The sequence below is a fragment of the Tympanuchus pallidicinctus genome, unplaced genomic scaffold (genome assembly GCF_026119805.1).
Source record: "Tympanuchus pallidicinctus isolate F22 unplaced genomic scaffold, pur_lepc_1.0 scaffold1, whole genome shotgun sequence".
Taxonomy (NCBI): Eukaryota; Metazoa; Chordata; class Aves; order Galliformes; family Phasianidae; genus Tympanuchus; species Tympanuchus pallidicinctus.
Window position 1 is genome coordinate 80,105,171 of NW_026294618.1, and position 25,067 is coordinate 80,130,237.

The window sequence follows — 25,067 nt, forward strand, 5'->3', positions numbered from 1 at the left end:
CACAACCCCTCTAGGCAACTTGTCTTAGTGCTGGACCTCATCTACAGTTAAAAAAAAAAAAAAAAAGTAAAAATAAATTTAAAAAGTGCTTTCTAATGCTTAAATTAAATATCTAATAAAATTATTTAGGTGCCCACATTCCTCTGTTCTGCTGGAAGTGTATGCTAACGGTAACAGATCGGCATAGGGGAGGTGGTGACATTTACTGGTGCACTTGCGATGTTTCACATATGGAGTATCTTAGAGTAACTCTTCCCATTGTGTGAATCCCAAACAACCAGGCTACAATTTGTTCATTTTTGTTTTTATTTACAAGAGCCGCAGGAAACAACTGCTGTGGTTTTGTGAATTGGTATGGAAATCATTTCTGTAACACAGCTTCTTGGGGTTACTTGTAGTCTCTGTGGTCTCATTAGGAGGTTTCTGAAGCAAAGAAGGGGCTGACAGGACTTGACTTTTGTAGGGGCTATTTCAGGAGCCTCTCAACAGTGAGCTTTACTGCATCCCCATCATTTTAGAACTGTATGGAGAGGGGAAATAAATGAATGAAACGGTGATGCTAAGGACACTGCAGTGATAGTAGAAAAGAGATCGCGTGGTTAATTGTTACCGAAGGCTTTGTCTGAGAAATTGGTACATCTATCTGTAGTGTTTTAAGAAAATCTGACGTGGACTTCCAAAATAAATGTAAGTGCTTCCAGAGAGGTGTGCACTCAGGTTTCTGACAGTCTTAACGTGCAGTCCTGATTGCACTTGGGAATAAGATTCTCATCTCAATGCAAATACCAGAGTTTGAAAATAAAGGTTTTCACAGCATTGAACAGCAGCAGGGAAGAATTGTAGTCCTAGCTGTCAAATTCAGCTTCTAAGATGTTAATCTTGAACTTTTCACTCTTCATTAGTAGTCAACAAGCATGTAAGTGTGGTATAACTGTTAATTTTAGGTTCAGTTGAAGCAGAGGAGATGATTTTAAATAATGATTCTGGTAAATGTAATAGGGAAGATTTGTAAAGAAGCAGTTTCCTCTAGATGTTTATAATGCGTAGTCAACATGCCAGGGAATTAAGTAATCCCTCATCTAAAAATGGAATAATGAGGAAAAATGGGGGAAACAGCCCCAGAAGCTGGCGACAGAGCATTGCTCAAAGTGGAGTTAATCCTTGTTACGTAGTTACTGTCTGTACCTGTGTGAGGCTCTTCATGGACAGAGATTTTAGCAGCTCATACTGCTTTTAAAATGGTTTTGAAGTAGATGGCAGTGAAGTTTGAGGGTTCATTAATTATTGCTGTTACCGGTGTTTGGACAGGCAGTTGAGATTGTAAATGTCAGTCTGTCAGTGGGATGAGTTCTTTATGAAAAAGAAAAAAACTGATTGAGTGCCTCAAAAGCTGTCATCAAACCAGAGATTAAACAGATTCATCTCATTCTTGAAGCAAGCAGCAACAGAGAAGGGCTGCTGCTTCCCATACAAGTCTCCCATCCCTTCTTCCTCCTGTTATTTTTTCTCAGCACACATCTCTGCTGGGTTTTTACAGCTCCCCACCTGCTTCCCAAAATGCCATGAAACAGCCACCATGGTTGTTAGTGAAGCCATGCAGATGCCAGTCTGCATGTTCATGACAAGAGATTGAGAGAGACTGGGATCGGACTCTGACAGTCTTAACACAATTTATTTGGAAAATATTGAGGGGAGAAAGAATAATGAACACAAGTACAGTGACAGTGAGGAGCAAATGTGAGTTTCTGTCTGAGGCACAACAGAATTTCTACGAGCAGTACTTGTTGTTTCAGTCAAGTCTGCTGCTTAAATCCTGCTCTGCTGCATTGCTTCATTCTCTCACTTCAAATGGGAGCTTGATAAAATGCCACAATTAGAAGAATCTGCGCCTTTAGATACAAGTTAGAAGAATCCTCATTAACAACAGTCAAGTTAACTCTAGCTGAGAAATCTTTGTGAAGTTTCTCATCTCATTCTAGAAAGAAGTAATTCTTGTTTCACAATTCATCCTTCTAAGGCAAGCTGTAGCAGCAAGACTCTTCGCTAGCCATTTTTGATAGTGAAATGGCTTATACTGAGAGTTCACTCTCAGATTTCTCACCTGTGCTTTCTCCCCACTCCTACCTCTGAGATGTAAGCACATGTGCTATTGGTCCTTATTGTAACAACTGTTAGCTTGAGCTTGTGTGCTCAGGGCATTTTGCAGTCAGTAATGGGATAGCTGGAGCTGTCTCTCCCAGTTAGGCTGAGTTAGCTCAGTGTTAACAGTTTAATTTACAGCAAAAAAATATGAGCTTAAAAAATCAGGTATGTAACTTTCATTTCTATCCTATCAGTCAACTTATGTTCTTATTCAGTTGGCCGTTACCAGTTAATAGGAAATGTATAATTGGATGTTTAATTAAATTACTACTAGCCTGACTTGGAGTAGCTGTTTTTCTCACTAAGGCATGTGGCTTCATGAACTGAGTAGACACTGGATTCCATATTTGGACTTAATAATAAGCACTGTTTTCCATGTAGGATGCAAAATATGCTTTTGAGAAGCAGCAGGATGGCTTGTGTTTCCAAAAGCTGAGGTGTGTGGGAGGCGGCTATTTCATAATAGCAGCCAATCTGTTTCTCTGGGAAATGAATAATTGCAAACTGTGTAGGTCCCCATCCTTGGCAAGGAGCTGGGCTGTAACACATTTGTACTGAACCTTACATCAGAGCAGTGAGAGTGTACAAGGTGTGTGTTGCTGGGAAGGCCGGCCTACTCCTCTGGGCGCTGTGAAAATCAGTGCTTGTGTGATAGGGTGGTTGCCTGGGAGTGAGAGCTGGGATCTGCAGTCTGGTCTGAGGACATCTCTCTGAGATCATCTTCTGCAGACATTTAATTTAAGGCAGGACAACTTGTTCCATAAATGTATCAATTTATTAGACTCAACTTTTCTTTGTCAATGTTCCTGCACAGCCAGGCATGCGGGGATGGAATAATTGCATACTGAATGTTAGCTTAGTCCTCATAGATATATTTTGTAAGGTGTAAGTTGTAATCTACAACGCTGATGAAAAAAGCTGTATTGAGACACACATCAAATAGAATTATTGCAGCTTAATAAAAACTTATCATCTGTGTACTGTGCAGGAAGCTGTTCACTTTTCTGTGAAATGTGAGATGTGGGGAGTTTGTATTGAAAAACCAAGCACATTTTCAGCGTATCTTAGTGATATGGCAGAAAGAAGGAAGAACTAAGTGAGGCAGGTTGCATATTTATAACGGCTGTGACATTAGAATCCAGCTGCTGAGACAGGATCTGAAACATGGGTAAGAAAAGTGGGTTAATTTCTGCCGCATGTGAGAAAGCAGGGAAAGTTACTGGAGCGTGCCTTGGAGAGGCTAGCAGGTGTTAGCGGTGCAGCTGGGTTATGTGTTTGGCAGGGAAAGGCTTGATATGGTGAAGCAGCAGATCAGATGAGATAGTTGGAATAACAAGGATATGGGCAATGGTCTGGCTGTAGCAGTTATCTCTGCAGAATGCTACTTGCAAAATTACTCCTTTTCAGCTGCTGCACCAGAAGGTACTTTATGTAAGGTATTCAAGTTAGCCTTAAGGAAAGTATTTAAAAACTTTTCTGGGATAAGCCAGGACAGCTGACAATAAGTAGTCATGTTTTCCATTTCACTTTTGATACAAAGGCCAAAAGATGTTTGATAGAGTAGAGCCCTGACAGAAAGATAAAGTTATCTTCTTATTTGTCCTTTTAAAAATGGACTAAATGAACTAATACTTGTATTTTTCCTTGGTCACTGTCTTACTGACTCACTGCAGTAATGGCTTTCTGCAGCTGGTCTCCTTGCAACGTTGCTATGAACAATGTAATTCTTTATAGGTTTAAGATTGGTTTCCTCTTTTTCTATTTAAAAGAAATACAGATTTGATTCAATTATGCCCAACCTTGGGAGAGAGGATGCCTGTCTGACCTGACCTGGTTTGGGCTGCAGAGCAGCAGATTGGCTGAAGTCTGCTCCCTCTGATGTGCCGCACGGATAAGACTTGGGCAGAGTCCCAACAAAATTCTCTTCGTTATTAGGAAAAAAAAAAGTGCCACGTTGCCTGAAGTAAACTCTGAAACTTTTACTTTGCAAGGAAACTTGTTTTTAAAGGGAATTTTGTAGGTTAAAAGAGGAAAGTGGTAGCAACTTACCTTGATCTCTTCTGAAGCACCAGTGTGGCAACTCCAGCCCACAACAGAATATCCAGCATCTCACTGATTCACTTGTTCTTAATTAAAGCATCACCTACTGATTTATACTTTCTGAATGAAGTATGCTTTCCAGAAACAAGCAGAAAATTCTATAGATAAAGGTGTTAATGCAAATGGTGTTCAGACTGATTCTTTTTAAATAGCTGAGCACTTTGGATTTACAGCATGCTTGTACAGGTTGGGCGTAGTTTGTGTTGTTGGTGTCCACTAATTTGCATTTAAATTGTTATCCACGTGGAAAGAGGGAAGCACGGTATGGTGCTTTCATGTAATGTCTTCAGTCATAAGAGGCAGTTTACACACTGTGTCTTAAGAATCTTCCTTCTGCCCAGGGAGGAAATAGGTCAAATCTTCTTTGGATTGTTTTTCATGAGAAGCCTGGTTCAGTTTGTTTGTGCAAGGAGAACAAAGACACGTAGGAGAGACTAAATGAGATTACAAATGAAGCTTGCGATTGTTCTGGATGGCGCGTACTCTTTGTGCATCTGTACACAACCTGGCTATGGCTGGGAGGAAGTTAATCAGTTTGCTTTCTGCTGAGTATTGTCATAGGGAGAGGTTTTTACAGAGAACAAAGATAATTTGTCTCTTACTTGATTGTGATTGTTAAGAAAATGTATATATACAATAGAAGGGGAAGTATCGAGCTGCCTGGTGGTGACCCCAGCTGAAAGCAATATACCTTCAATCTGCCCAAAGGGTTGCCTCAGCAAGGAGGTTCTAATGTTTTTCCTAAAATATTTGTTGTGAATACAACAGATTCACAGTCGGAGAGTGAGGCTTCTCCTGTGAAACGGCCACGGCTACTGGATGACAGTAATGACAGGCCTGAAGAAACCAGTCGATCCAAACAGAAGAGTAGACGCCGATGCTTCCAGTGCCAAACAAAACTGGAGCTAGTACAGCAGGAACTGGGATCATGTCGCTGTGGTGAGTACTGTCTGTCAGTAACGTCCGGCTTTCTACCACAGCAGTGCTCAGATCCGTGTCAAGGTGGAAGTGTGGAGAACACTTGCACCTTGTAGCTTTCGGCCATACTTTAAACAGAAGCTACGTCTTCCACTGGTGGCAGAAAGTTGTAATTAGTTCCTGTCTGTCTAATTTTCCCTTTAAAACTCTGCCCCCGATATACTGTCCTGTCTGAAGAGATCCTTAGATGTTAATCAGTTTAGCTTCTGAAGTCTGTGTAAGGTGGGAGGGTGCCATGCTCACTTGACAGAAGAAACTCAAAGCACATCAGAGAATATGCAAAGATGACAAGATTTTTTTTTACAGAGTTTAAGCATAGGTCAGCACTACATTCTGCATTTCATGATGAGGTTGAAACAAAAGCAAGAAAAAACACTATCTAATTGAAAATGGTTTTTCTTCTCACAGTCAGCTAAAGGGATGGGCAGGGAGGGGGGAATTGCTGTTGATTATGCACTGAATAGTGTCCAGCTTGATTTCTCCAAAGTTGATGGTATTGTTCAGCTAACTGAGCTGAGGTTGATGATCTCATGCAGGCAGCTAATGTGGGGCTTGATGTTATCTGCAAAGTAATAATAGCAAATGTGACTGGGTTCCAGAGGAGATGGTCTCTCCTTCATGCAACAGTTGTTGGTAACTGATTATCATAACCTATGGTAATGCACATGGTGGTTTTACTTGCTGCTTTTTTTTTTTCCTTTCTTCTCCCTGTAGTCGTGTATTGAAAGCTTGCAATTTCACTCTGTCCATGTTTGTACTGATACACTTGGAGAGTTTGTAGTTGGTTTATCATGGCTCCACAAGGAGGCACTTGCCAAAGGATTTGCATAGGCAGATACAATTCACATTCCATCTGCTATGTGTAGAATATTTATTGTATTAAAAGGCAATTCCATCTGAGCTGCAGTGAGGAAAGAAATGATTGGTGAAGCTGGCTACAAAGACTGAAATAACAAACTGTGTTTTGAATAAGTAATAACAAATGAGATAATAGAAAACTGAAAAAAATTCCTTGTCATCCTTTGTTCTTCAGTATCCGCTGTAAACTCTTCTGGACATGAGACAGGCTTCATTTCAAATATTGGAGCACTGGTGTAGAACTTAACACGTTATCTCTGAAGCCACCAAACATGAAATCAGTGGCTATAATGAAATTTTTATTATGGAAATACTGTGTTGGGATACTTTGAAGTATCCAGTAAGGGATATATTTTTCCAACTGAAGAAGTTCAGCACTATCAGGGACAGTTCGGTATGGTTCTCTCTGCTCAGACTCAGGGAGTTTCTACCCTTTGTCTACTCCTGTCACCTATCCAAATGAATGAGGGTGCTTGCAGGTACCTTTTGGCAGATGGAAAAATCTCCTCTAATGTTGGAAGCAAGAGAGTTTTGCAAGTTTGGGAAGAACTGGCAAGAAGGTGACATATTATTTTACATGTCACATCATTAATTTTGCCTTCATTCTAAAACTGGAGCTATGTAAGAGCACTGAGGTTGAAAGCAACTTCTAAAAGTACATCCATTGCTTTTAATCTTCATAAAATAAGACCTGCCTTGTCCTGTCCAACAGGGCACAAACTTTTAAAAATGTGGCAGAGAGAGTATTCACCTACAGCTTTACACCTGGTTCTGAGATCTTTGGGAAGCTGCAGTGTTGATTCTACCATCTCTTGTAAGATCTGTCCAGAGAGAGCTGATACTGTTTAACTTGTTCCCTTGACACTACATGAAATTTTAGACAGATTTGACAGTGCTGCAGGGCTTTGCCTTGAAGAAAAACAATTTACTACTGAGAAGGATGTTCCAGTAAGGGTACTTTAAATTCAAACTCAACATTTTTCAACTGTAGAAAAATTTGTTTATTTTCATGCATGCATACTTGGAAGAACTCTTTTCATTCTGCGTCCACTTTGTACAAGTTATTAACTGCTGACAAGAAATTCACATCTCATAAATAATGCTTAAGAGCTATTGCTATATAAATTGAATGTGTTATGAATTGTGATAGGCCTTTTTGTAGTGTTCTGTGCCTAGAGCAGGAAGAACAGAGGATGTCATTTTCATTAATTTCTAATGAGGTGCCAATTAAAGGCAAGGAAGGAACTCAGAAGGGAAGAGTCACAGAGCTCCCCTGAATCCTGTGCCCTGGAGCTGTCAAACGAGCCTGCTGCCAAGCCTTCCTCTGAAAGTTCCAGTAAATTACCACCTCATCTAGAGCACACATAGACAAATTCAGCTTCCCTTTGATCTTCAAAAGAGCAATTTGTAAGACGAGTTCTGAGCCTTTTCACGTAGGGAACTAGGAGAAGTGATAGGAATTGTTAATTGCTGATGCACTTTGCAAGCTTCAGTGAGAAAGAGATTTTGAAATGAATTCTCATTTTGTGTCTCTCTGACTGGGTAACCTTTAAATCAACACTACCAGAACAAAAACAATTCCGTATGAATTGTTTCTGGATGACAGTTACACTAGCAGTGCTTTCCAGACAGCCATATTCTCTAGTTTTGGTTGGACTCTCGATAGTTCAGTGTCTTATCTTTTAAAAAGATTGTATTGAGATGATGCATGTATTCAATATTAGCTTTAGTGGGCAATTTTTTTCATTAAGAAACTAAAAGGAGTGTATTCTTACACTTGTATTCCATTATAGCATTTCTGTTGGGAGCGTAGGCAGTTTGACATCAACCATCTAATCCTTGATTGCTAAATGGAGTCATCAGTTCAGCAGTGTGATAAGGAAGTGTTCATCACAGACTTGCTTTGAAGCTGGCAAAATTGCTGCTAACAGTAGCTATCCAGCATGTTTCTGGAAATGTAGTTTGGGTAAAGCAAGCTTGTTTTTATTTGCAGATAGCACTATGAATTTATGGGCATTATCTTAATTTCCAGATCTATATTGCTTCTAAATAAAGCTGTATACATCTTTTAAATATTCTGAGTTGTAGAATTAAGAGCCATGGAAATTACTTGAGCAGAAAACACTGCTTGATTTCATGGCAGAGGCTTAGCATTTTACAACAAAAACCGGTTGTGGCATCGCTTGCTACTTAAAGCCAAAGCTTTAAATGGGAGTCTGTAGTGATCTTTAATAGTGGTGGAATTGCATGAGACATACAAGGGTGTTCTAAGAGCTCATTAAAGGGGTTTCACATCTGTCGTGTTAAATCCAGGTCCTGGTCAGCAATTAACCAATTAAAGAGAAATTAATACAGTGTACCGGTGGGTTTGTATAGAATGATTTACTGTTTACAGGCCACGTCCTAACAGGCTGTAAGTCATACACCACCTATGCAGAATTGGTTTTAGTTTTGTCTTCTTGCAGTCAATGGATTGGCCAAGATAACGTGCCCTGGAAAGTAAGTGCATCTGTCTTCTGGTAGCCTTAGAGAGATGCTGCTGATAAGACTGTGTGCATCTCTGATAGGAATATCTGTTGTTCTTGTGAGTAGTTTTGGGAGCCTGTATGAATCTTTGCAGTATGAGATGTGCCACGATTGTCAGAGATGGCACTGAATGTGACTTCAGTGCAACCTGAATACATTCCATATTAAAGTTTTATTAGAAGTTGGTGAAATGTCTCAGCAGAGTGTGATCAGAGGGGATGAGATTGCCTTTCTAAAATGGTTTCTAGTTCTAACATGTTTAATAGTGAGGTGATTGCTGCAGCTGCAGCTTAGCGACACAGAAAATCAAAAGATGCTTGAATAGTTTATAACTCAATTTGTACCAGAAGAACTTGTTACTTGTTTCATATAAGGTTACTGCATACAAACACTGAAAATAGTGCATTTTTCTTAGATGAGTGAAGGGGACAGGAAGAATGGAGAAGAAAGGAGGCCACAGTACTACAAGGTGTACGTGTTTCATTACAGTGTCAGCTAAAATGACAAATTCATTCATACAGAAAAATAGAGATAAAAGAGAAGCTAAAATCCATGTCAGGTTTACAAATTTATGTCCATGCAGATACTGATGCACCACATTCCTTTGTATGTGAGCAGCGATCATGGGGGCGATTACTCAGAAAAGCAGAATTACAAACTTGGTAATTACAGACTTTCATTTGCAGCAAATAACTGAAAGGAAAGCTGACCATGAGGTCAGGGAGGGAAGAAGCCAGTGGGGAACATGGTTATCTTGCACAAGAGCAGTGTTAAAAACAAACTGTCCTTGTGTCTGTTACAGAACATCCTTCATCCTAAACGTCTCCTGACTTAGTCTGATGGGGTTTCTAAGGATAATTTGCCAGTTGCCAGCATTCAAAAATATATAGTTTATTAATGATGCAAAGGACTTAATTTGCATTTACTCATTAATGTTTTAAAAAGAGATCCAACTACCATAAGAAGGCATTAGAAATGTTGTAAATCTGTAATCCTGGTAAGGGCAGGAAACAAAACTCTCAGTGGTGGTTTTTGTATTACCATTTTTTCTTTTTTAAAGTCTTTGGTAATTTAGTATTTGGCTTGTCTCATGTGTATAAATGCATGCCTATATGCACAGACACATACATACACATGAGCACAGGCAGTAGGTATACAAAAGAACATTTTGGTTTGTAGATATGCTTACTTTTCCACATCCTTGTTCTTAATTTAGCTCAGTGCAGCTGCTGGTAGAATTCTTTGCTTGAGACTGTTTTAGTGTCCTTTGCTTCACTTCTATTTGCTTTTCTGCTAAGCAGAGGGGTAGGAGGATGATGGGAGCAAACAGGCTCAAGTCAAGCACTGAGCATTGCTGTTGGCCATCAGAAGCAAAATGCATTCATGGAGAAGAGACTCAACTGTTGTTATAGGTAGTATAGCAGCAAGACTCACTGTGATGCAATAATAAAGCAAATGGAAGACAAACAGCTGCAGATTCATAACTTGTGTAATGGAGCAGCTTGTTCATAAACACAGGAGATGAGGCACTTGTTTGGATTGTGCCAGAATAAATTTGGAATGATTTGATTTACTCACTTAATTTAGAATAATCTTCAAAAGAACAGGAAGAAGAACAGAGACGTGTATAGATAAGCAAAAAGAAAAAGCTCTGACAACTGCTTGAAAACAGCCCAACATGTACTGAAAACAATGCTTCTCTTATAACTGTGTAGAATATTAAGTTTGGTTCCGTTTCTATGGAACCTGTTTGCATGCAGCAGAATTGGTAATGGAACTGGCCATTCCACTTTGCGGAAGGGTAAGGCTGATGTGGTACAAAGCAGAACGGCTCCAAACACGATAATGTATTGGTAGAACAGATGTACTTCCACTGATGAAAATTAAATACATACACTGCTTCTGGAGACTGAGTCAACCAATTCAATAATAACTAGTTCTAAAGGAAAAACAAATCTTATTAGGAGCTGGTGACATCATGTAATTCTGGCAAGACTCGCTGCCATGACTTAGATGTACCATAATTGGCTGTGTTTTGTGAACTGTGCACCTTGGGAATTTGTTTCCAAAAGAGTACTTTTGCTTCACCCATTCCAGCAATGCCCAGCATCTTAGCTTAAAAAAAACAAACAAAAACACCACCACCAAGAAAATTTAAACTCAACAAAAGGGCTTTTGTTTAATTTCACTATGATGTTATCCCAAGACTGTAAATGATAGTGATATCATGACTTGAAATGATAAGGAAGAGGAGCTGTTAACTATTATGGATCTGAGTAATATGTATTCTGAAAATAGTACAAATGGAACAGTTCCAAGGACAGGACTCAGAAATAAGGCTTCAGTGTATGTTTCTGCTGTCTGTAGACTTGCAGTTGTAAATGGGCTCATGGTCTGCTTTGTAACACGGCTCATAAGGTAGATACAATATTCAAATTCTATGTAGTGTATTCCTCCAGTATACCCAAGCAGTGGGGGCTGTGTTACTGATATACTGATTTCTCCCATCGTGCTACCTAAAGATCTACAACAGGTAACTCTTCTCACAGGTGACAGGACGAGGGGAAATGGCCTCAAGTTGCACCAGGGTAAGTTTAGGTTCAATATCAGGAAACACTTCTTTACAGAAAGGCTTGTTAAGCTCTAGAATAGGCTCCCCAGGGAGGTGGTTGAGTCACCATTCCTGGATGTGTTTAAAAACCATTTGGATGTGGTGCTCAGGGACACGATTTAGCAGAGGGTCGTTAGTTAGGATAGTATGATTAGGTCGTGGTTGGACTTGATGATCTTTAAGGTCTTTTCCAACCTGAGCGATTCTATGATTCTTCTGATTTAGTAGTGTTTAATGAGCTTGTTGGTTACCTTCCTACAGTCCTGATCAGTAAATGTGGTTGAGATGGGTCAGTTGAGCTTTTAAGCCCACCTTTTTAAAATATGAGGTTTTATATTAATGCATTTCATACAGCGAGTTTTTCAGCTTATCACTTTCAGGGAGCTCTGGCAGAGGTGTTACAGTGTGAGGGACAGGTAAGTGTTGTTGCTGTGCTGTGTTGGGTCTCTTCTATCGGTACCCATACAAAGAAGAAAGCAGCATATGCAGCAGGTAAATAGGAATGATGCCCTACAGATTCTTTTTGTTGAAAGTCTAATTTTTTCTTAGAAGGAAGCGGGGGAGAAAACATGGCACTGATCTCCTTTCACCTTTATAAGGTATAAGAAAGTGTTAAAGCCAAATATTGGGACTATTTACTTCTCTGCAAGAGTTCTTAACTGTGGAGATTGCTGTGGGATAAAGATCACTGTATAGCAGTTTTCCCAAAAGTGAAAAATAATACCAGTCTGTGTCAGAGCTCTTGGTATCAAATATTTCTGGCCCTGAGGAAAAGTTTTTAGAGGTGAAAAACTGTGTATGAGCAGCATAATCTCTACCGTGTGGAATTTTCTTTAGGGAGTTTTTTAAAAAAGTAATAAGTTTATGTGATTGTGTCTGTATTTGTATCAAAATGAAATGAAAATGTTCACTTACAGAGCTGCTCACAGTCATTAAATGTTTCAGACTTCCTGAAGAGTTGCCCAAATAGGTGAATAAATGGGGCATGGGGCAGCCTGCCATACTGTGAGCAGGCAGGAGCAGGAATTGTTGTGCAAGTGTTCTCAAAAAAAAGTAAAGAAAGAAACAGAGGAGGTGGGGAAGGGGAAACGTGCATCCATACAGGTCTGTGTATTCCTCTGTGGTATAAATACAGCCTCTGAATGGAGCTCTGTTTTTCTTTGAGAAGAATTACTCTCGGTACAGGCTGTAAAGAGGGTACAGGAATAGAAGACTTATGTGGAACAGGAAGGGTAGTCTAAGAGGCACTGGAAGTAAAATGTTAGTGGGGAGATAAAGGCCTAAAAAAAATTTAATCCAAGTTTTAAAACAAGAGAGCTGCCTCTCTAGTGATTTGGGCAAGACCAGCAGTCAAACTGGATCAATACGGTGCAACCTCTGTTTCAGCCCAAGGCGTAAATAATATCGTTCAGGAAGTACACTAAGATTCAAACCTGGAATCATATTCAGCATGTGGTGATATGAAGTCAAAATATGTCAAGGATCCAGGAGAAGATTTAGTTAACACAACACGTACAATAAGTTAGTACAGAACCATTCATTATTTATTCCAGTTCTTTATTAGTAGCTCTGTCTTTTTTGCATTTTCATTGAGCTAAGCAAACGATACACATACATTATTAAATCACCAGTATTGCTTGCTATTATAATTAAATTACTGGGTACACTTTGGCTCTTAATTAAATCCTCAGTTTCTGGGATGGGCGCATTAGCTCTGATGGGCTTGGCGCACAGACGTCTACAAGTATTACTACTATCTATCTCATAGGAAAATGTCAAGCCCTGTACACAAGGCCCCATTACAGAGTTAAGGTAGCTCTGCTTGTTGGTCCTTTTTCAGTAATCACTTTTTTTTTTCCCCTCTCCAAGATCTGACGTTATTCTGGATGGGAAACAGATATTTGCATCTATGGTGGTACAGCCTATGGAATTAGTGTTTTATAAGAGTACTCCCACTTACAATAGTGGCACCTAGTTAGATGGCTTACCTCACTTTTATGAGGTGTCTGATCTTGGGCAGTGAGATTCCTTTTTGGCACAGTTCTGCCTTCTTACTGCATATCTTCCAGCCTCTGCTCTGTTTTTTGGAATCATTCTCCCGCATCCTACGGGATGTTGTGAAATTAGGAATGACAGGGGAGGGTCTGTGTTCACTTTGTTCTTGGGCACAGGGGCATGGATCTGAGTGCTCCTTTAATGAGCACAGTGGTGGTGTTACGTCCTCCAGGACATATCATTGCAGGATTATTGCCACACAGTTATTCAAAAAAGGGAAATGCTCTTCATCTACACAAGATTTAACCTTTTAATTTTGTATGAAACTCCCCTCTCCCTTAGGTTAGTTGTACAGTGGTGTTAACTGTTTGGTACTGCTGTTGGGAGCAGAATGTTTTATTTGAAAATTGTCTTGTTAAATTAAACCAATTTTTTAGCTTCAACAATTGGCAAAGTCTCTTAGAGAAAAATATTTTGTCTGGTTACACTGAGAAATAATATGATTATAATTACAGTTTTTATCAAGTTGCACTGTATTTCACAACAGTGGCAACCTGCCATTTATGCTAGCTGGTATGTCAGCTTGTGGGGTCACAGCGGCTGCTTGTGCCTGGCTGCTCTGGATTGCAACTTGGATGGTGAAAAAGATTGGAGGAAGACCCATAAGATGAAATGAGTAGGCAGATTGGTTTTTTCGTTTGCTTGTTTGTTTATTTTTTTAGTATAAAGTAGTCCAGAAGCAAATACCGCATGTTGTATCAGTGGGAATTATCGTGAATCTAAGTTGCTCAGTTTGTCTCTAATAGATGATGACCTTAACAAATAAATCCTTAGTGAGGTGAAGGAGTTCTGATGTAAATGTAGTTACTCTAATGTGCTTGTGTTCCATAGGACAGATCCACTGTGTCAAAAATAAGAGACTAACCACCACTATTCTTTCTGGCACACACTGGAACAGAGGTGCAATCATGAGTGAGAACTGCAGCATTTATTATGAACCTGAATCGCAGAATCATAGAATGGTTTGGGTAGGAAGGGACCTTTAAGATGATGTAGTTCCAACCCCCTGCTATGGGCAGGGACACCTCCCTCTAGACCAGGCTGCTCAAATCCCTACCCAGCCTGGATGGACCAGACCTGCAGCAAACTTTTTTAATGGTAGTGTCCTGTTTTGAAGCAGGAATGCTCTATCTGTCACACAAAGTCATTGAGGACCCCCTGAAATTCAGAAATAATTTCCTGAGAAGCCTCAGTTCTCTTCATGAAGAAGCTCCTGACTTCTGTGAAGTTGGTATCCACCAGTGCAGAAGCAGCGCTTGAACCTAGGAGAGCATGCCTGATTTTTTCCCCTCTAAGTAAACCATCTTCAAAGAAATAAGAGCAGACCATTTCTTTGGGATCTTCTTTGTAGGTACAGAATCAAGGAATAGCTTAGTGTCTTACATAAAATCTCTTTCTAAATTGTTAATAATAAAAATGAATAATATATGCTCTGTCTTCAAGTGATAGAAATTCCCTGTTCAAAATCTGTATCAGGAAAAAATGGCCATCTATCTGTTGACGTAAAGAAGTATGATAAATAGGAAACTGAATTTCAAATTAGCACAAATTGGGTTAAAAGGTAGTTTGTTTGCAGTCTGCACAGAGCAAGACTGCATCTCTTGTGCTTTCTGAAGCAGCTTCTCAGGCTTATGATCATCTAAAAAGAGGCAGAATACACTTTGAAATGCAGGCTATATGTGACTTAAACTTGGAAATAAAAGGCCTTTGCCTTGGAGTCTGAGGAGTTTTTGGAGAATCTTCAGCAGTACCTGTCCAGTGGCTGCTACAGGACTATGATGACATCACCTTTCTTTTGTATACAGTGTCTTCCCTTGGAGGTTTGTTTCAATTATAGCTTTCTTGTCTCTAATGTATGCCCATACATACTGCTTTATCCTCTTTGTGGTAGACAGAAAACAGAGCAAGAAGGAAAAGAAGTATTTGTTCCCCTTTTTTCCTAAGCGCAAACACCATAGCAGAAATACAGAATTAATTTGCAGTACCTCATAAGCATCCCGAGTCTCAGGCATAAAAGTTTATTTAGCATCACAGATGTCACAGATTGGTGTTCTTCTAAGCATGAAACCTGAGATAATGACTTCAGCACAGAGTAGCATATTCAAGTCCCAGGTGTACTTCCAGTGCCATGGATGGATTGACAGACTGAGGAACATTTTAAGGTATCTTGTCACCTTGGTTCTTTTCCTGTGTTTGATTCAGCTATTGATCATTCTGATAGTCAGGGAATCAGAGAATCACTGAGGTTGGAAAAGACCTCTAAGATCATCGAGACCAACCATCAGCCCAACAAGGCATCATGGATGAAATGTGTAAACCAGAAGATAGTGAAAGGCAGGGTGCAGTGACCACAGAAGATTTGCTAAGGAACATGGAACTGAAATGCCTTGAGAGATCCATTTTAAGGCACTGTGTGTATTAATATTTGGAAACTTGTCACTTGGAGCACTTAGCAGTTTAAGTTCCTATCCTTGGGATGGAAAGGGTAGGAAGGAATGCATCAAACTATGTTTTGTGGAGTTTTACTAAATACACCTATTTGGTTAAAAACCTTCACCACAGTAAGAGGTATTGCTCTTTCCCCACAGGAAAGAATGACAGTGTTCCCAGCCAAGTTACTGTGACTTGAGGTCCATGGCATTTTGGGGAAAAGGAAGCATGAGAAGAGTTTAGCTTATTTAATTCCCAAAGTGTGTTGTTCAGCTTGTTGGGGTTGGGTCTGCTTGCTTTTTATAGAAAATGTCAAGAAAGGAGAACGTTCCTTGAATTGTGTAATGTAAGCTGACATTGCTGATGCACAGCATTCCCCCAGAGAAGAAAAAAAAAAGAAAGATATTTGGAGTTTGTGCAAGAAGGGAGTTGTGTAGAAGGATCTCAACAGGCTAGAATGTTTTTGAGATACAAAATAGCACTGCGTACAAGCAGTGCTGGAAGCTTTGCTAGGCTAGACTGTAGTGCAGCTTTACTTTCTTCTCTTGCTGAATACTTTTTCAAACAGCCACCCAAATACTGGGGGGATAAACTGCACTACACTGAGATCCAGAGAGCTTGGGTTTTCTCAGGTATTCATTGCACAAGTCTTCAGGGTCTTGACTCTGTCTCTGTAGCCAGTGGCTGTACTTGCACATTTTTTTTCTTACCAATTTCAAGTGTTGAAAAACAAGGATTTCCCTCCTGCATTCTTAAAAACAGCTTTTTTTGCTAGTACAGTTTGCACAAACTAAGCTGCCTTCCCAGCTGGAGCGGATGAGGGGAGATGCATAAATGTTACTGTGAAGATTACTGCACTCTACTGGAGAATGATGTCCAGTTATTCTGAGCAGTGCTGGAGCAGCATGTATCACTGCTCGAGCTGATCTTCTCTGTGTGGCTTAGCCATGTTGTATACTGTATCCTGAAGGTATGTTTACCTTGCAATGATATGTTAAAATCTGTTCTTGCACTTGGTGTGGAACACAGGCTTGTAGAATTCTGCATATACGTGTATTTAGGAACGCAGGAACACACCTCTGCATACATGGGGTTCAGTTTTCTTCAGTAGATGGATCTGTCATATGAAGCACGACGTGCTGCATGCTATTCTTACAAGAACAAGAATGTGAATAGCAGGCAGTTATTAAAGGTTATTGTGGGAACACGCAACTACTTGAGTAATATACAGCAGGATCTTTCAAATAGAGACACTGTGAAATGTTTTTAAGCCACTCTGTAAATATGTAAGCTGTATAAATATTTAATAACTTTGCTTGCCACTTCCACCACTTCTCAAAACGTTCTTGCAAACAAGGAAAAGAACAGTTTTCCTTTAGTTGTTTCATCATTTAGATGTTTCATCAGTGAGATCAAGACCAGAATTTTGGGGGAAGAGGGATAGAATTTCCTTTCTGTTATGACAGTTTGAGTAACAGGAATCATTGTATCACCTGTATCTTCTGTAAGAGTGTGATGTTCTCCAGCAGCATTTAGAAGACACAGTGCCTGACCAAATACCCCCACCTGAGTGATCCCAGCCATGCGCTGTGCCACTCTGGTGATGGTTGGCAGGAATCTGCATAGTGGGCATTTATGCCACATTCCAGAAAGCCTGGCTGTATTCTGTTGAGTTAACATAGAGAAAATACTGAACAAAATCAGGGACTCCTCCCCCAGTTACAATTTGGCTTTTGTGTCATGAATTATTACGCCACTTACTTGAATTATTTCTGATGCTTCATGTATTTTGCTGATATTTTTACAGTAGTAACTTTGAGAATTTGAAGGCAAAGTCTAAAAATTAAAATATAGTTTTTGCTTAAATGTTTTTTTTCTCACCATCATTCCATACATCAGTTCAGTCACTGCTCTTGAATGCAGGAAAATGCAGTCATTTTTCATTATACATGCAGTGAACTAGGTCTGCTCTATTCTCTGGTCTTGAATAGAAGCTGATTATATTCTTTCATCTCACATTACCTTTTTTCAGCAGTTTCCTCAGGAATGATGAAATCAACTTCACAGGTGCTTGTGTGCAATTGTGGACTTCTTTGAATGCTGTTGTTTCAGCATGTCCTGTGCAGAAGAGTTACCTGTATGGGTACAAGTCAGGCAGAGCCATAGCACAGTCATGGCTTTAGCCACTGGTGCTCTGGTGATGAAATGGAGGTGAATTTTGGATTGATTATGGAGAAGTTTCTAGGCTACTTAAAGGAGCCATAAGGTTTTGATGCAGTAAATAATGTTTTTTCCATGATGTCTGCATTAGAGGTGTGAGGAACAGGTGATTCATGGGTTACTTCTAAAATCAGAAAGCAACTGCAGTGCTTTGAGACGTATGATTGTGTTTACTAGATCTACATCTTTTATGCTCAGAGTGGAAGTCTGAACTATTTTTGGTTGATGACCACAGTAAACTTATTTCAGTTGGAAGATGGATTCCTTTTTCCAATGCTCTTTTCTGTAGCAGAGGGTTTATTTATTTTGCCTTTTAGCTGTAATGTGCTAAAAGAAGTGTTTCTGCAGTAAAATCCTTTAAAGGAAACAACTTATATTTGATATGTTCCAATAATCAACAGTAAATATACCAAAAGAGCACATTTATCCAGCTCTGCTTTATAGCCATAACAAGCCAACTACTCAGCAGACAAAGCTTCATCTCTAAATCTGGATTGGTTTTAAGGACCTGAATGGAAGTGTATGTAATGGCCATATGTCCCAGTACAAGTCAGTTAACTGCTGTAGAAGCTGATGGCACCAAAACTACATCAAGCATTAGTGTGCATAGAGACTGCAGAATGACCTGATGTGCAGAGCAGAGAAGAGTGCGTATTGCAGTTATAATTTAATTGAAGAAATCTGCTCTGAACTAATGACAGAAATTTTCAGAGCTGCTGTTACTCAACTGGCTGCCATGTAACGTTATCCAAGTCCTTTAAATTCTAAATGAAACCTCACACAAAGGAACGAAACAAAAGTTCCAGTCTTTTAAATGACTTAATCACTTGGAGTAATGGGACTGGAGTTCTGAAGTCTGGTTCAGAAATAAGATTTACAAGACTCTTATTGCTTTTTGAAAAGAATAAACCCTCTCAAATAAGAACAGCTGATAGATGCAAACCAGTCCTGAGCAATGTTCAAAATGTGGGGGTATTCTTTCACTTAATCAATTCTAGTTAGCAATTCAAATTCAAATAGATACATGAACAACAGGTTTAGGTCTTTCAGTTGCTGCAATTAGTAGAAGCACTTTTACAGACTGTAAATGAGGATCAAAAAATGAGAATCACTGTCATTTTTGCGTGGACAGTTATAGAAATTCAGAAGAATATAGAAATTCTTGAAGAATAAGGAAATAGTTGTTGAACAGAAGAAATACTGTGTGTTTCATCTGGAATGAATGCAGTATACAGCACTGTTAGCCTTATATGAAAACAGTTGCTCTCAAAAGAACTAAAGCGTGTTTGATAAAGATGTGACAAAGTGCAGAATGGGTTGTATTTTCTTGGAGAGAACGAAGTAAAAAGGAGCACCATGAAGTTATACTGGTGTACAAAAGGCAAGGGGCTTAGTAGAAGGAGGAGAGATGGTGCAAATGAAAGGTCCTGTTCAGAAGTGATAAATCATCTTCTAAATGTATTTCTTCATTAGATTTATTAAACTTTATCAAACCAAAGGGTACTTGTTGAAACTCTGCAGAAGACTGTGTACATACTCCGTATCTTTTAGATCACGTGAGACAGCATTTCTACATAGACTTATTAACCACATGGACAGAATCAGTAAAACATTAGGACTTAAAACCAGTCTTTACCTAACTGGGAACTGAAATGACTTGAGCACAGTGTGCTGAAGCAGGGTTTCAGGCATCTGCTTCTGTTATTTCCATTGCAAATAAGTTGATGGACTTTGAATTATTTTTTTTTGGCTGATCTCATCAGCTGTTGATGTGTCCTTGTGTCTACAGTGACATTGGTTCCATAACTTGAACTCTTATTTCAAGAAAAAAAGAAGGGAAAACTTCAGTCCTTGCTTTCTGTAAGAAAGAATGGAATGAAAATGCCAATTCAGCATTAAAACTGTACTCCAAGGTTGTTCCCATTTTAACAATCAAACCTTGAATTTTTGGCACCTTGAGGAAGATATTCATCACATCTCAGTGTTGTGTGAGCAGGTTGAGATTGAAGTAGAGGCAGTGATCACAAGGGAGAGATGTTATATCTCAATTCAGTCTGGATCATTTCTGTATTCCTGAATTCCATGTGCCAATACAGGAAACTTCTTGCTCTGTTCCTATTACTGGGTTTCAAAGCCAGCCACAGATAACAGACACATATTTTCCTAGTTGGTGCTATTCAAACAACGAGCAAAGATAAGTCAATTTTCTTGAATTTTGAAGAACAATTCTGCGTGTGGTACTTTTTCCTTTTCTGTTTTCATAACAGTCACAATAACATAAAAGTAGCCTGTCCTCTCCTACTATTACGTCCTATGGTTCAGGAGCTTGAAATGCTTGAGCCACACACACATGCACACACACACACATGCACACACACACACGCGCACACACACACATATGCACACGCACACATGCACACGCACACATGCACACACACACACATGCACACACACACATGCACACACACACACATGTACATACTCTTGATCATTCGCTCAGTTTTATCTGTTACCATCTGTCAAATGTCATCATTTTGTAGTTTGAATCTCTTGAGCATTCAAGGACTGGCAGCAACGTAAAGCAATCCGTGGGAGGCAAAGTGATGCTCTTTGTACCCATATTCAGGAACAGTGTTGCAGCATAGGCAGTAGCATCCCTCATTTCATATACAGTGGACTACGTGGACCCTGTGGCTGTGTAACTCTTTTTACTGCTGTATCATTCCAGTATTACTTATGACAATATCACATTCATTTTAAAGATAGGAAAATTGAGACAATGTCTGTACTGCTAGACAATGTTTGGGCCAAGTAAGTCAAAAAGCTGATTTTCTTGGTGGACTAGGAGGAGGAGGAGGTGGCTGCTGGAGATGCCCTCCTGGATTGCTGAGAAACATGAGCTTTAGAGAGAGACAATGATAACTCACATTTTTTATCTACAGAACACGATGATGTGGCCTGACATGGTCCTGCATCAAATGCCCTTTTGCCCCCATGTTAGTGTTGGAACAGTCCATGACAACAAGCTCCTGAAGGCAGGAGTGCGTCAGGCAGTGATCTCTCTCTCGGTCAGTACTGACAGTCCTGACTTGAATGTCTGCTGGGAGCCACACCTGGGCTGCTGTACGCATGAGTGTCGTAACTGACATTCCATGTAAAGTAGAAAGGAGCTCAGTGAAGGTGAGAAGCGTGCTTTTCTTCAAAAAAAAGAAAATCCATTAGCTTTGTTATCATCTGGGCATGCCAGGTTTAGACTATTTGAGGGACTTTTCCTGTAAGATGAGAGGATGGCAAAAAACCACTCGTGTGACTTGAGCTTTGACACCGTGTTGATAAATGTGCAAGAAATACCATAAATAATCAGATATTTATTAATGCCATGTAAAGAAGGTAAGTAGAAGCTTGGAGCCAGCACTGATTTTTGGCAGCTGATCAATTCCTTAGTAGGCGCTACTTCACTTGCGATTCAGGTAAGATTCTGCCACTTTAATCAGGTCCTTAACTTCCCGTATGCTTTTTCCCCTGTCTCCCTTTCCATGGTAGGTTACGTGTTCTGTATGCTGCATCGCCTTCCTGAACAGCACGACTGCACGTTTGACCACATGGGACGTGGACGTGAAGAAGCCATTATGAAAATGGTGAAACTGGATCGGAAAGTAGGAAGATCTTGCCAACGCATCGGCGAAGGATGTTCCTGAGTGCAAGACTGCAACCAAATGCTGTTCTCTTAGTTCACTAATGTTAGCCTTATTTAGGACAAAGTCAGCCAGACACCTTGTACTAGGCAAGTTTCAGACTACAGCCAATCAGTTTCCTTTCTTTAGCCAACCGTCCTGGTACTGTAGTTTAGGGGATGATGGTGGGTGAAATTGATTTCTGGCTGGTTACTAAGGTGCCTGCTAGCCACCGTATAAAAATTAAAACATGAAGAAACATTATTTTTGAGCATGGCTAGTGGATTTAATCAAAACGAGAAAAATCCAAAGGCTTCTGTTATTGCTGGAGTCACTCTAAAAGCCTTACGCTGGGAACCTTCCAGCTGCGGAGTTAACACAAATAGTTGTATAGAAGCTGGTGTAAAAGTTTGCTATGCACGTGGCTTTCAGACAAACTGTTTAATGTGCAGCCTTTCACTTCTTCATGCCTGGTTATTCCTGAGGAGGTGAAATACTACCGTGAGCAGCAACTGCAGCTGCTTAAGCCCAGAAGACCTGACTGGTCACTCGTGCCTTCATCGCGTGTGGCTTTTGAGTTAGGCAGTGTCACCAGCATCAGGGATTCTGTTGGGGTAGGAACATCTTTCTGGTTCTTCCCAGGAAGCCAAAAAGAAAGGGGGACAGAGATTCTTATGAAAAATTTTTTATATCTATCTTACTATAAGGAACCTATCAGGGTTTTTTTGTTTGTTTTTTTTTTTGTTGTGTTTTGTTTTTTTTTCCTCTTGGTTAAATTACGATCACTTTAAAGCCAACTCCATCCCAGAGCAGTAAATGGTGCATACATTTTACATGGCATCCACAGAGATTCTGAGGGTCGTGTGAAGATTCCACAGACACTTGAGCAGTGCAACCATTCCCACCGGCCGAAACCTGATTGGCTCTTGTTTGCCTTTTGCTAAGTGCAGGTATCTGATAATTGATCAAATAAGGCTAATTCACAGCACAGTAGCCATGGCTGGATTCTACAGACTGACTTTCTGTAGCTAGACTTATATATTGGGGAAAAAAAAGGACATTTTGTAGCAAACGGAATTCAGTAACAGTATTGGGGAACAACCAGTGAAACACCCTGTATCAGATTGAGTTTGTATTCCTCACATCAGAACGTCAATGAGATAATCACACGGGTTACACCAGCCCTGTTTCTATGCAGCTGAACGCTCTCACAAACATCTCTGCCTGCATCTATTGCAAAGACGGTATAGAAAGTGAATATGAAAAGCATTACATGGAGTAGAATGCTTGGGCTCTGTTGAGACCCATGGGTCTGTGTTACGGTATGTCACACTGAGCGGAACTGAGTGGCACCGGTCTCGTCAGTTTGTGAACAAAAAGCAAACAGAATATTCAGCACGTCTCCTGCTGCACACAGGGCTTACGCGAGTAAAAAGGGTTTGTACTGAAGTGACCCGGCTTGATCCCAAGCGAAGGGTAACAGTCAGGTACATCTGTAAGAAAACCCGAGGGAGGGAAAGATTTTGTCTCATTTTCAAATACTGGGCAGGTAGAAAACATCACAGGGGTGAAGGAACCGTCACTTGGAAAACCCCAGCGTTGTGGGAGAACGCTTGGATGAGTCAGCCTCCATTCCACTTGGTACAGGTAACTAACTCCTCATAGGCTAAGTCATGTTGTTACTCCGGTAGAAGCATTTAACAAGGAGATAACTAATTTAAAAATAAAAATTAAACATATCTCCACACACGCGTTCAGCATCTGACTGTATTAGCATAAGTTAGCCATGAAGCAAATCAGAAGTGTCCCATCGCTATAAAATGCAAGCTATCCGAACGGCAAGTGATTTATTCTTTTTTAGTTATTGTTATTATAGTTATTATTCAAGAACATGAAGCCAGCAGCAAAATCTTCAGTAACGTGCTGCATTTTCAGGAAGCGGTCCTGCTGAAAGGGACCGTCCAAGGATATGATTTACATTTGCCATGAAGAATTTCTGAAAGCACGGATTTCAGCTGCTGCTGCGATACGCACTTTCTTTTCCTACAAAACCCTATTCGTAGCATTTGATGGGCATTCTGAATGACACGCGAGACTTCTCTGCATTAATACTGAAGATGCTATTTTGTTCCTCCTTAATGTTCTCTTCAAACTCATTGCAAGTGCACAGATGGTTTCAAGGTGGCTCTCGCGAGAACGCTACTTAAAAGTTCATGTGAATTATGGACAATGTTCACTTTAAACAAAGAAGTTGGGGACGGGGTTGTTCCTTTGCAGTATCTGTTCTGTGAAGTTTGTTAAGCGTAAAGAAAGCTTAAGTTCTTGTATCTTAAAAGAAGATCTTATTTAACCCTTTTGTGTTCTAGATTTACTTACACATGTAGCCTAGAGCTCAGTTTTAGTTTAACATTGTGAAAATATTAAAAGAATCTTGTAACTTTATTCTTTTTCCTCCTGCTAAAAAAAAATTAAACCAATCAGATTAAAGTTTGAATTCCTTTCTGCCTATTCCAACAGGTCTGGCTATTTTGCACTATGAATCCGTTGCAAGCTCACGTAAGAAGTATGTTAGTGGGGAAAATTCCAACGTTAAGCCAGTAACTTGGAGCTGCATTTATGGTTGGTGGAAGGCGAACGGTATTTTCTGCCATTTTGAAAGGGGAGAATTGTATTTTTGCTTCATTCCAACTTAGAGATTTTGTCTGTACGCAGACCTGGCTCAATCTCCCGCAGCCTGAATATTGGTTTAATGTTGAAGTTAGATCAGAAGAGCAGGTTGTCCGTGCTGCTGCGCAGGTCAGGTGCAGACTGTGCACTCTGCCATTGCCATGGAAGTTTTAAAATGTCCTCAGTGTTCTTTCATGCATCAGCACCTGCAGTCGCTGCATGCTTCATGGATGTTCAAGAAATAGATTATAGATTCTTAATCATTTAGAAGCAAGAAGCGCAAAGCTAATAAATGCGTATCGAAGAGGAAGAGAGAACAGCAAGGTGTTTATTTAAAACAACTTTGAACATTGTTTGGAATTGAAATTGTGCCTCATTTCTGGAGCACGCACACCTGTTATTTCCTCAAAAATGATTGTGGTACTTTCAGTTAGCAAACTGTGTGTGATTCTTGAACAGCATGGCTGTGTTACATTAAAGGTAAGTTGGGTAATACAGCTCTTCCCTGTTTTCAAGTGTCAAACCTACAGCTGGGTGCAAACTGAGGCTCTGAAGAAAAATAAGAATTGCCTTGTGACAGTTTTGGTTGTGACAACAGAGCCTGTCCTGAATTACACCTGATTTCTGTTTTGAATTGGTTTCGGGTGTTGAGTGAGAAGTGATGTGGCTGTTTAATGAGAGAACTTGAGCTGCTCTTCAGTAGTGCACAGGCAGCACCCTAAAAGAGCCCTGGTGCAACTCAGCGGTCCAAAAGTAATACTGAGTACTTCTATCTCTCTGTGGAACGTGATGAATAGATTCCAATC

The 25,067-nt window shown here is 40.0% G+C and overlaps 1 protein-coding gene and 1 long non-coding RNA gene across 2 annotated transcripts in view; one reads left to right on the forward strand and one right to left on the reverse strand.

The window, feature by feature from the left end:
• Nucleotides 1-24,108, forward strand: part of ZFAND3 (zinc finger AN1-type containing 3) — a 130,242-nt gene extending 106,134 nt beyond the window's left edge. Inside the window, exons 6-7 of the mRNA XM_052695516.1 lie at nucleotides 5,011-5,181; nucleotides 21,464-24,108. Of these exons, the coding sequence (XP_052551476.1) occupies nucleotides 5,011-5,181; nucleotides 21,464-21,618 (326 nt within the window). The 3' untranslated portion in view covers nucleotides 21,619-24,108. The remainder of the gene's footprint in view (nucleotides 1-5,010; nucleotides 5,182-21,463) is intronic.
• Nucleotides 1-25,067, reverse strand: part of LOC128086990 (uncharacterized) — a 435,001-nt gene that overhangs the window by 10,278 nt on the left and 399,656 nt on the right. The gene's annotated exons all lie outside the window — the stretch shown is intronic.